At 42.0% G+C, this 13,674-nt stretch overlaps 1 protein-coding gene across 1 annotated transcript; it reads right to left on the reverse strand.

Moving 5' to 3' along the window:
* Window positions 1-580: 580 nt before the first annotated feature.
* Window positions 581-10,245, reverse strand: LOC308286972 (chymotrypsin-like protease CTRL-1; the record flags this gene model as incomplete). Its single annotated transcript, XM_080728093.1, has 9 exons — window positions 581-742; window positions 1,940-2,067; window positions 2,839-3,022; window positions 3,728-3,809; window positions 4,104-4,183; window positions 4,425-4,530; window positions 8,243-8,431; window positions 9,497-9,587; window positions 10,209-10,245. 9 exons carry the CDS (start codon window positions 10,243-10,245, stop codon window positions 581-583), a joined length of 1,059 nt encoding a protein of 352 aa, XP_080584219.1.
* Between the last annotated feature and the right edge of the window lie 3,429 nt (window positions 10,246-13,674).

Here is a 13,674-nt window from a genome sequence, read left to right on the forward strand (position 1 = left end):
GTTTGTAGGCATGTTTTGCACATTTAGTGATGTTTCTAGGCATGTTTTGTACATTTAGTGATGTTTGTAAGCATGTGTTGTACATTTAGTGATGTTTGTAAGCATGTGTTGTACATTTAGTGATGTTTGTAAGCATGTTTTGCACATTTAGTGATGTTTGTAAGCATGTTTTGTACATTTAGGGATGTTTGTTAGCATGTTTTGCACATTTAGTGATGTTTGTAAGCATGTGTTGTACATTTAGTGATGTTTGTAGGCATGTTTTGCACATTTAGTGATGTTTCTAGGCATGTTTTGTACATTTAGTGATGTTTGTAAGCATGTGTTGTACATTTAGTGATGTTTGTAAGCATGTGTTGTACATTTAGTGATGTTTGTAAGCATGTTTTGCACATTTAGTGATGTTTGTAGGATTGTTTTGTACATTTAGTGGTTTGTAGGCGTGTTTGTATACATTTAGTGATGTCTGTAAGCATGCTGTGCATTTAGTGCATGTTTTGTGCATTTAGTGATGTTTGTAAGCATGTTGTGCATTTAGTGATGTTTTTATGAGTGTATACATTCAGCGAGCGTGGACTCTTCAGTTGGAGGCGACAGTCTCGTCGATCCAGCTCCTGAGGTAGGGCACGCGGGCGTACACGCCGGGGTAGCTCCCTTTGCATTTGGATTCTACCCAGGACACGATTCCCACCAGGGACCACACCCCACTGCTCTGACACACCAGAGGACCACCGGAGTCACCCTGGAGAAAACACACAGTCCTAATTAACCCATTTAGGCCTACAATTATTGAAATATTCAAAGACTTGCACACATTTTCACGATTTTTCAAAAATAGCAGATCTACAAGCTCGCAGCGCGGCACTCGGTGCCGCGCTGTGAGCTTGTATATCTGCTATTTTTCAATAGTTAAAGCATAAAATAATGGTTAAAGTGGTTCAAATCTAACGCGACTCGGGCGCGTTCCAGGTATTTGAGAGTTAACTCATTAAGCCCACTTTGTAGATCAGATAAACATAGCTGATCCACAAGCTCAATGCAATTCAATTCAATTCAAAGGAGCTTTATTGGCACGAGAAGAAAAAAAAGAAAGCCAGAGCAAGTGCAAAACATGTTTTTTTCTTTTTCTGATAACTATATTTTGTCTGTTTTGCCTTTTTTTTTGTCATATTACACAATTTGTACTATTGTATGTTTTTACTGTATACATTTTTGTGTGGACCCCATGGAGGAAGACTAGCTAATGGGGATCCTAATAAAGCAGTGGTTTTCAACCAGTGGTCCGGGGACCACCAGTGGTCCTTGGAGGGATTCCAGGCAGGCGGTCCCCAGCTAAATGATGGTGAGTTGGTAACCAAACGGACCCTAGAAGTCTGCACGATCAGAGAATGTAGAATGATTGTTATTTTGATCAACATTTGCATGTTATCTCTCCTAAACAGGCCTACAGCATGGAATTGTGGACAAAATGTTATCCAACGATAACAAAATAGTTTTGTGTCCGAGAGGCTTAAAGGAGTAGTTCACCCCCAAAATGACTTTTTTTCTATTGATTAGTCACGCCATGGAGAGTAGAGTTCAATAATATTTTTGGGTTTTTTTTCACATTCCTAAGACAAAAATTTTATTCGAGTAAATTTACTCCCATTGATTCCGGATGGGGACCCGTTAAGAAACGGGTCCCCATCCGGAACGAATGGGGGTACATTTATTGTTTTCACATTTTTGTTTTAGGAATATGACAAAAAGCTAAAAATATTATTGAACTCTAGTCTCCATGGCGTGACTAATCAATAGAAAAAAAGTCATTTTGGGGGTGAACTACTCCTTTAAATGTCATCAAATGGTGTTCCGTGGCTCAAATACCCAACAAATAATGGATCTTAAATGAAAAGGGTTGAAAACCACCGTAATAAAGAATAAAGAATAACAGGGCTACCATGCAGTGGGACGCTCCGGAGGCTCCAGCGCAGATCATGGCATCAGTGATAACATCCCCCCAGACGTGTCTGCACTGGGCCTGACTCAACAGAGGCAGCGCCACCTGCTGGAGGAAGCGAGGAGTGGCTGTGGAAAACACAGAGCACACAGGACAGGAGAGACTGATGGTTATAACGCTTTAATGCATTATGCATTACTTTAACCATTATTTGATGCTTTATAACTCTTAAAAAATAGCAGATCTACAAGCACAAGCTCTCAAGCTGCGAGCTTGTAGATCTGCTATTTTTGAAAATTTTGAAAAAAGTCTTTGAATACTTTTGGTTTTTGAAAAACTCATGTTTCTATCATCAGTGGTTCTCAAACTTTCTATATTATATTTTATATATAATCAAAAAAGATCTACAAGCTCGTAGTGCGGCTGTAGATCTGCTATTTTTTAATAGCTAAAGCATAACATAATGGTTAAAGTGGTTCCAGGTCTTAATGGTGGTTAAAAAAAGACCACATCCTCTCTGTCGTGCATGTGGAAACCGTATAAGGCCAAATTAAAAAAATTAAGCAGCAGATCTACAAGCCCTGAAACGCATGGCATTGTGGATCTGCTACTTTTGATGCTTTTGTGTGACGCTGCAGTATACAGTTTACACTTTATGACGAGTCATTTTAAAAGGCCTTCCCTCCCAATGATGTGTTTTGACAGATTACATGTTTTTGACACTAGAGGGCGTTGTTCACTACTCTATGAGTCAACACTTGCCTCCTGGCTGGAAACAAGTTCAGTCATGTCATGTGACATGATCGTGTGTGTGTATGTGTGTGTGCGTGCGTGCGTGCGTGCGTGCATTCGTTCGTGCATGGGTGCGTGCGTGCGTGTGTGTCAGTCCGTCCACTCACGTGTCTGTACGGTGCGTCCCCAGCCTGTGGTGACACAGAGTGTCCCGGAGGGGACAGACTGGCTGGAGGGGGACAGACAGACGGGGGACACCCTGGATGTCCAGCGGGCCGGAGAGGACAGTCTGAGCAGAGCCACGTCGTTGTTCCAGTTAGCTTTAGGGTCGTAGTCGGGATGGGGGATGGTCTGTATGGAGAGATTGGAGACACACACACACACACACACACACACACACACACACACACACACACACACACACACACACACACACACACACACACATGCACACACATTCTGTGAAATAGAATTTGGAATGATGTCCTTTTAACGTGGGCGTGTGCGTGTCCGCGTGCACACCGTGGTCCGTTCACATTTATAAAAGACCCCATGTTAATCCATGCTAGCATTGCTTCGCTAGCAGCAGTGCTGTGTGACAAGGAAGTAAACGGTTACACGTCGGCACTCCGACGCATGTTAGTCAGAAGTAGGGATGGAGCTCGTACATTTTTGTGATAATGAGCACCTTGTCGAGCCTGCTTATTGAGCCTGCTTATTGAGCCTGCTTATTGAGCCGGGCTTTTATCGAGCCCACTAGTGAGCGTTTTCTAATATTTCCTGGAAAGACATGAGACGACAAATTCTGAACATAACTGGTATGTTTTTTGTATTGGCCAGTTGTGTGAGTGACTGTGTGTTTATCTCCCTGTCTTTTTCTATGCAAACTTCTAATAAAGTCTTCAAAGTCTCTTCAGCTCTTTATAAACAGAAAATGCATATTTATTGATTTATGTACTTGTCTTGATTGTTTGAACAACAATAACAACAAATAATAAATGTGTTATTGAGTTTTCAATGGGCTCGCGTTGGAGGTCAGTAAAGCATGTGTCCTACCTTAGAGATGGAGATGACCTGGATCTGTTCCCTGTGAGACTGGCGGTCATATTCTCCTAGGATGACCCGATGATGCCCAGGTCTGAACACACGCACACGCACACACACACACACACACACACGCGCACGCACGCACGCACGCACGCACGCACGCACGCACACACACACACACACACACACGCACACGCACACACACACGCACTCAGGCACACGTTATCATGTTAACAATTTAATCTTATTTGCGTTACATTTTTATTATTACAGTAGTATCTCTCTACTTCTATCTATCCTGTGTTTCAATATACTGAACTGCTTTGACACCTCAACCTGTCTGCCTGTCTGTCTAGTGGTCATTGCTTTCAGGGTCATTACTTACATGGCACGGCAGTGAGCTGCAGTCACCACCCAGTACTGGTTGATCAGAGAACCTCCACAGAAATGGAAACCACTTTTGTACTGAGAGGAGAGGAGAGGAGAGGTGAGGTGAGGTGAGGTGAGGTGAGGTGAGGTGAGGTGAGATTTTGTACTTTTACTTTTGGTATTTAAGTACCGTACATTTTGATGCCAATACTTATGCCAAGCACACTTTGAATTCCGGACATGTAGGCCTACTCGTAACAGAGTATTTCTATATTGCAGTATTGATTGAGTACTTTTTCCACCACTGCCTTGACCAAAGTGTGACAGTGTTAATTACCTGCAGAGACACCTGCCAGGGCCAGGAGCCAGACACTGCGTTCTCTCCGTTGACGATCCTGCTGGTGTAGCCTGTGACCTTAGGCTTGATGAATGGAACCCCACACCTTGGAGCAGGAGCTGTTCCATTACAGACAGAACACACACACATTACTGGAGGCCCCAAAGGTGACGAGCCTTCTCTGTCGTATACTGTAGGTCCCACTTTATGGAATGCACTCCCCAGAGCAGTGTATGGAGAGTGGCTTCACGCTTTGATCTTGCCGCAGACCGGAAGTGGCGTCGCTGGAGCCTGGTTTCATTCTTAACAAGCCTCAGCCCCGTTCACCTCCATCGTATTTCACTCGCTGGTAAAGTGGACTAAATCATGTCTTTTTATTATTTCACGTAATCGGCTCTAGTTAATGTTTAATGTAAGACATTTGACTTTATATACTTTTAAATTATTTACTTTATTGACTAATGGACTTACATTAACTTGGAGAGGCCCGTCAATGCGTTAATGAAAATGTTAGTGAAATTAGTGAAAATATGTAATTTAGTCTACTTACCAGCGAGTGGAAATGCCTTGGTTACAATGGAGTTGGACAAGGCTGAAGAGCAGCAGGAATATCACCAGACTCCAGTACGCTAAATAGTGATGTCACGTCCGCTTTCCATGCTTACAATGGGAGTCAACGTAAATGTCATAACTCTCTCTATTTATATGACACTGGCACTCCCCTCCCAAGTCAGACTGGCCCCCACCATCGTCACACCTTTATGTCCTGGCTTTTAATTCCACACACACACACACACACACACACACACACGCACACACACACGCACACGCACACGCACACGCACACGCACACACACACACACACACACACACACACACACACACACACACACACACACACACACACACACCTGTGGCTGCTCCCTTGCAGTATTGGAAACGCCAACGGCGATCCCTGCCATTGAGAAAAGGAAGAAAAAATAATCTCATCATTCCTCAACATTTATCTTAAATTGCAATTAACGTGATTTTAGCATCTCATTCAACATTAAGTAGGCCCTATACCGGTAAGAAAATTATCTTAAACACCTGACTTATCCTCTATAGGTATCTTAAAGACCAGACTCATCCTCTGAGTAATATCTTAAAGACCAGACTCACAGAGAGTTGTTTCACTCTGTCTTATACTTTGAGCCAACCCAGATTAGTAAAGTTGGCTGGGAGAACATACACTTTATATTTTGTAACTGCAGTAATGTAGCTATATTTGTATTTCTCATTCAAATTTGACCCCCCAAAAAAAGGATATCAGTCAATCCAAGCAGAGTGTAAATGTAATATTTAATGTATAAATGTACACTATATATAATGTAATTAGGGCTGGGACTTTAGCTGATTAATTTTGATTAATTAATTACAGAAAATTAAATGATAAAAATGTAAAAAACTCATAATTATACCAAAATGGGTTTTAATTGAAATAAAATGTCTTCTCAGGTCAAATATTCATATAAGATTAAACATGCGATTAATTTCAATGAATGAATTACAAAGCCTCTAATTAATTAGACTTGTTTTAATCGAGTCCCAGCCCCAAATGTAATACTGTGTGAATGTACTTACTCTTTACGGTTGTTATGGTAACTGAAGACACCTGTCATGTAGCTTCCCCCAGGAACTCTCCAGTACAAGAACCTGTCCCAGCGGTTCACATAGGGAGTCCAATGACAGTCGACAGTAGCCAACCGAGAGCTCCCACAGCACAGGAACTGCCAGCTGAAAGTACAACTTGTTGTTTTTATAGGAGCACTTCACCCATTTCAAGCTTTACCTTCATATACTGTATACCAGGGGTCTTCAACGTTTTCAGGCCAAGGACCCCTTAGTTGAGAGAAAGATGAAGCAGGGACCCCCACAACCTTTTCATAGATTCCATATCGTTTCATCGTTTGACAGCGCAATCATCAGTGTATTTTGTATTCATATCAATTTTAGTTTTCCGATATTTAACCACTTGAACTGTTAATCTATACTATAATTAGAGAGAGAGGTCAGTCAGTCAGTCAGTCAGTCAGTCAGTAGGTCACAAAATGCATTATCTATTCACTCGCTTCAGCGACTGATCTCAAATTTAACATGGCATTGGCCATTAGCATTATACACACGGTGACGGAGCCCGAATGTCATTTTTCCCAAATTCTAGCTATTTATTAGCGTTTCTTCACTCTACAGCTCTACAGCCTGTTGTCAGGGTTACGGTCCGTTCCTCCAGGCCATGGGATCTGTAGCCCCGGGCCCACACACACCTCTCTCACAGTTAGGAATGTTGCAGTCTCTCTCTCTCTCTCTCTCTCTCTCTCTCTCTCTGCATGGGTCACGCATGCAACGGGTGATGTGTGTCTCATCTTCCAACGGGTATAGAAAAATTATGTGGAGCAAATACATCCTCATACTTCTATTCACCTAATTTTGCTGTTAAATTATTTGTATCCATCATAAATATACACTCCTCCATGGGCTGCTCCTTACATTATGCTCCCACATATTCTCACGCACGCACCATGCAGTTACAGTTACTTTCCCCATAACCCACACTCTGCACATAATTATTTTGCAGCACATATATTCGAACGGGTAAGGTCTAGTACTTAATAAACTTGAGCTTTCACTCTGTACTTAGTCTGCTCTTTTTCCCCTCTACACCAAACCTCTTTGCCGAAAATAGCCGATCTACAAGCTCACAACGCCTCGCAGCGCGAGGCGTTGTGAGCTTGTAGATCTGCTATTTTTGGCTACAGTTCTCAGAATATGGACACTAGGGTTCAAGTTGTTAATAAAAGGATTGGAAGATTTGGAGGACCCCCTGTAGTAACTCTGAGGACCCCCTAGGGGTCCCGGACCCCTGCTGTATACTGTAGTGTAATTGGTCCTCACTAATGCTCATTATAAGATGGCACCATTGGACAGTTCACAAACCTACCTACCTTGGACATCATCGATGGGGTCCCCAAGTAACTGCGGACTTTCTCTTCCAAGTTAGCATGTTAAAAAAATAATAATAAAGAAACTAAAACTTGTTTGAAATAACCAAACCTGCCTAATGATGATGTCACTGGTAGGCAGGTTTCTGAACTGTCCACAGCCCACCAATGAGAGAATGAGAGTAGACAGAAATGATGCCAACTTATAATGAGCATTTTATGGAGATACGGTTGAAAATGGGTGAAATGGTCCTTTTTAAAATTCCAAACATACATTGATTGGTATGCGTGGTTTTACCACAGTTAATACTTGCGGCAGCAGGCGGATGACAGTGAGTGGAGGTGGGTGAAAGTGAGTGGAGGTTTACAAATGTGTGTGTATGTGGATGAAGGTGGGTGGAGTGGAGGTGGTTGAAAGTGAGGTGGGTGGAGGTGGGTGAAAGCTAGCCTGGCGTTGCTCATACTAATTCCTCACTGCGTCTCACTACCAACAGGGGGTGGTGTTGTGCAGTCTGGTTTATTAACCAGGCTAGGTGAAAGCAGCTGGAGATGGGTTGGGGTGGGTGAAGTTGGGTGGAGGAGCTCAGCATTCTCGGTGACGTCACCACCTACAAGTGTGACCTGATATAATTAACCCTCATTCTAGATGTGAGGTCACCGAGACGTCACCACCAACCAAGTGTCGTCACATAGTACAGTACAGTACTTGCATGCTCTGCTGGCGCACGAGTAGGCCATACATGGCCACGGGTGCACAAAACGCAAGTTGCCACCGACAGAGTGCAGTCTAGTTGCACTGTATGAACGCCAACACAATAATCAGAACATCAGACTCACCGCCTGTCCTCATGATAGTTGCTATGGTAACTGTACACTCCAGTGACGACATCATTGGCGCGACAGTTGTAGTAGACTTGTTGATCAAAGCGGTTGACAAATCCTGACCAGTAACAGCGGTTGAAGCTCACCGCTGCTGGTCTGCAGGCCACGCTCCAGCGGCGGTCCTCATGGTAGTTGCTGTGATAGCTGTATATCAGTAATGAAACCAGGGACGTGCAGAGAATGTTAGAGAGGCAGGGGCTGAAATTTCCGAAAGGGCCTTTTGGTGAAAATATCGAAAATAGTAGACTTCAAGCTCACTCAGCTTGGAGGTCGGCTATTTTCGGTACTTGATACCACACTGAACTAAGCATAATCAACTCAATACTGGAGATGTGACGTACAGCATGGATTTCTACACAGAGAGAGCAATTCTTTCAACATAAGATGCTGCATTCAGGAGAGTTTGGACAAGGCAAATCTCTTGAATGCTGCCTTCAGGTATGGCATGGGAAGGGGGCATTTGTGTTTCTTTCACCATAGTAAACAGCATTCATAGTCTGGAGAGATGGCACTTTTTACAGAGGGATACAATGGGTGCACGTGCCTGAATTAAACCATACATTATGCATGTTCCTCTGATCAGACAGTTAGTCACAAATACAGTCAGTGTCAGAGTGAGCAGAGAAGCCACCATTATTATTCCAATATCAGGGGGAAAATATACACACATACCCACAGACATCAAACTGTGTGGATACTTGTATGGGAACTTGACAAATCTATCTGACAGATACATCTTGATCAAGTGACCACAGAGATAATCATGTAACAAATTGTGAGAGTTTCAGGTAGTAGTAGAGGACACATCAGATAATATACACATCTACAATATCCATATAGTTATCCAAACCTACCCTAACACCAGACATGGGAAGTGAAGAAAATAAGCTAAATTTCAAAAATAGATTACAAATATTTGACCGCAACACTGATTAGCGCCGGTTCACACACGTTTCCGTGGCAGCCTACTGCAGTTGTTGGTAACTTTGAAGAATCTCAGCAACACGTGAGCGATGTTATTATTTGTCCGTGACCAGACAGTGGTACCTGTGCGTATCAGCGAGATGACAGGGAAGGGACCCTAGATACCGCCTTCCCAAATACAAAAGTGTTACTAGGATCCCGAAAGGGCTGTTGCCTTTTTAGAAGCAGCTTCCATTCTAGTGCTGCTGAACTGGTGTGCGTGCGCGCGGGCCTGTTATTTCTTACCTTGCTATGCGGGATACAGCTTGTCCTCTGGGACATCTACGATACAAATATCTGTTCCAATAGTTGTCCCATGAAGACACCCTGTGTCCAACTGTCAATAAACATCAACACACATTAATTAATATTAGTATTATTGTAAGAAAACAGAAACACATTATTATAACATTATATTGTTTTGTGATAAATACTTTTGATTTAAATTTGCTTTATCAATAAGAATTAGCTAATATGTTTGTGAGGATGCCCGGCTTAACGGTTGGAATTCAGTACCTTAAAGGGTTTAACCCAAAGGTGTATTTATTCACCAAAACTTACAAAAAAAGACAAGATCATCACAGGTAGCTGTTCTCCCTCCACACAGACCTTTAGCAACTAGCAAGTGTCAACTAACCTTTTGTGAAACCGATTCATGGCATGATCCTGGCTAAATTAAGCCAGGATAGCTGATAAATCCCAATCTAGTTCTCTCTCTCTCTCTCTCTCTCTCTCTCTGCTCCCTGTTTAAGTTAACATTTCATTTCAAATTAGTTTAATAATTTACACATTTACTGATCTATTCTGGTCAAGGTCATTGCAAACACAAAATGATTGACATTGTTCAAAGGTTCAATTTTGTAATGGAAGCATCCCAAAATGCTTAATACTGTATAATGTTATGGTTAATGTAATTTAAAAAACTCAATAATAATAATAATAATAAATGTGTTCTTACGTGTCAGAAGGATGAGAAACAAAGCCTGCACAGTCATCATGTTGATGTCACCTCCTCATGCAGAAAGCCACCAACACTAAAGTAATTTACATAGACACCAGGTAAGACATCTGGGAATATCCCTGTGTGCGTGTGTGTGTTTGTGTGTGTGTGTGTGTGTGTGTGTGTGTGTGTGTGTGTGTGTGTGTGTGTGTGTAGGTGTAATTGTGTGTGTGTGCGCGCGTGTGTGTGTGTGTGAGAGATACACAGACATTGATTGATGTTACAGACAGTAGACAGGACCTGTTTCCTACCAAGGTAAAGGAGGGCATGTGAGTTGAGAGAAAGTTATCTCACCTTTGATCACCTCAAAGTTTAGGTGCCTTTGCATCAAACTATTGTGACAATGCATTCAATCAAAGTCCTGTCATGCCCTTCATTAATCACTCATCATGTACACATACGTTTCCTTGTGTTCCATTGGCATTTTATCCTTGACGTTTCCGTGAGAAGCATTGTAACAATCAAATCAGATCAAGTGTGGCTTGTAATGTGTGTCACCTCAGGTAACAGTAATAGCCATATTATGATATATGTATATGATCAGAATCAGAATCAGCATATGATGTATAATACACTTTATAATAATATGCCATATAATACCCCAGTATATAATTCTCTATATAATAATTATGTATAATATACTCACCTTAACTCACCTTTGCAGCTATGTGTCCCTTTTGAGATGGAAGCACTGTACTGTCTGTACTGATGAGACTCAATTTCTATTATCCAAAATAATTTGGATTTGTCTTTCTTTTGTGGCTCAGTGGTTGATGCAGACATACTTTTGTTTACTTTACTTTTTTTTAAGATTAGTTTTTTGGGCTTTTATGCCTTTATTCGATAGGACAGTAGAGAGGAAATGGGGGGAGAGAAGGCGAGTGATGCGTGGTCGTCTGGATCTGGAACGCCGTCAGGCATCAATGCCTATGTGGCAATCAATGCCTTAAATGGTATGCACCTGGACCAGTAGGCCAAGTGTGCCTTTTACTTTACTTTGATAATGGAGACACTATATTTCCCCACTCACTCCTCCAGAGGGTCACATTGCATACATAATGATGGGCAAAACCCTCTTATCTCCGTATTTGAATGAATGTCCTACTTTGTCATTCTCTGTTACACAAATGTAGCAAAAATAGCCGATCTACAAGCTCAAAAAATGTCCTGCTGCACAAGTTTTGAGCTTTTAAATCAACTATTTTTGCAATTTTTGAATTGGAATCTTAAAAAAAAATCAAATGCATTTAGTTATACTTTAATGACTTTATGAACTTGAATACAAATACATTGGACATAAAAAGACAATATATAATAGACCAGCATTCCGATATTAACCTGTGGGCCACATTAACTGAAGGTGGGGGCCGCATGTGGCGTGTGTGCATGCGTGCGATAATTTCAGACGGCATGTTGTGGGTAGGCTATGTGTAAATAGTTGGCAGTAAAAACATTTTGTTACTTCCTTATACTTAATAATATGCATCCTTATTCACATGTCAGTGCAGCAGGATAGTTTAAACCCCTGCACATACGTTTTATCTAGGTCAAAGATGTCAATCTGTCATCAGTGCATTGCAGATGCAGATGATATGATCAGTGAATTGCATCGCTTCCTTGGAATGAACATATTCAACTTGTTGAGTGTTTCCACTCTCATAGTTTGTGGTTTTGCTACAGTAGCAGAGCCTGAATGCCTTTGTGGGGTAGGGCTGGAAATGTTGTGGTTCATTGATACAGTATGCTTTTAGGGTGACACTCAGACAGGCTAGATGATGTATGCTACTTAATGCCTTTTACGACTTACAAGATTCTCCCCCATTAACTTGCATTTTTCCTCATATAAATAATCGTTCAGGAGCAAGAGCTTTAAAATCTCTCCCAAATCTAGTCAACAAGACCTGCAGTAGGCTTGGCACTGGAAAATGTGCATGATATTATTTCAATAAACTAAAAACACAGGGATAAGCCCATGTTAAGGCGCATTCATACTCCATCAGAGAAGGTGAAGAGCAGTTCACCACGGTGTAGTTTTCTAAAGTCTCACTTCACCCTCACTTCACCCTAGTATGACTAGTAAGCGGAGCATAGAAGTCTGTTCTCGACTTCTCAATATCTAATAGCTGACCTGTTGTGACATCATATTGTTGACAGCCTGTTCTGGCAATCATATATGGAGATCCCTGTAAGCCCATTTGCCAAAGCCCATATATGGACACTCCATTTGGCCAAGACTGAATTCATTTGCAAATCAAGACTGCTGACTATCATCAAACACACTAATAGAATCCCTTTTATTCCCATCAATATTAAGCCCATATCTGGGAATGCCCATATATGGACAGTGTGGTTGACACGACACAAGTCAACTTTCAAATTAATTCCGTCCTTGTCCCTTTTATGCCCTACATGTATATGGAGTAGGGTGGCCATTCGTCCGGATTTACGCCGGACAGTCGTGCTGTCCTCCGCCCAGCACAGACTCTGGCCGGACACCTAATTGTCCGGCTTTCAGAGGGATTTAGGCTACAGACAGTGCATGTGTTTGCTTAATGGTTACATTTACATATCTCCGCAAATCTCCCGTTAAGCAGATATACAAGCTCACAGCGCGACACCGCACTGCAGCGCAGCGTGTCGCGTGCTATGTGTGTGTGTATTTCGTTTACACACAGCAAGCACAAGTTGCACTACTCACACCGAACAGTCCAGTCGCTCCTCCCACGCTTGTGGATAAAACCGTAGCCGGGGAGCCACAGGCCCAAAAGCTCAAAGAATAGGATGTTACCTGTGATGTCATGACATACTTTTAATTTTTGTTTTTTCTATTAATTTGGTCATCAAGGTCCACAGAATGAGAGGCCTGCTCTGCCGGAAATCCTGCGAAAAAAAGTTATGGCCATTTGTATATTCACTCCATCGACTTCAATATAAAGGAAAGAAACACACCAAAAAAAAATATGCTTTAAGTAGCATGTGAGGGGTCAAACTAGGGATTCTTGATGATTCTGAATCCATTGCAAGCATTTGTTTTGCATGAAAAACATTCCTTGGGCTAGAAAACGGCCCAAAATAACGGTGAAAAGTGATGACTCATCACTTTTCACAGGTTTGAGAGGCTGAAATCTAGCCCAAGGAATGTTTTTCATGCAAAACAAATGCTTGCAATGGATTCAGAATCATGAAGAACCCTTAGTTTGACCCCTCACATGCTACTTTTTTTGGTGTGTTTTTTTCCAGTATAGTGAAGTCAATGGGAAACTTTTTTTCGCAGGATTTCCGGCAGAGCAGGCCTCTCATTCTGTGTACCTTATTGACCAAATTAATAGGACAAACAAAAATTTGGAGTATGTCATGACATCACAGGTCCTCTCTCATTTTGGCCCAGTGGCTCCCCGGCTACCAACGGCGAGTAGTTGTTAGA

The sequence above is a fragment of the Nannobrachium achirus genome, assembly GCF_963921795.1.
Source record: "Nannobrachium achirus genome assembly, chromosome: 6".
NCBI classification, from domain to species: Eukaryota; Metazoa; Chordata; class Actinopteri; order Myctophiformes; family Myctophidae; genus Nannobrachium; species Nannobrachium achirus.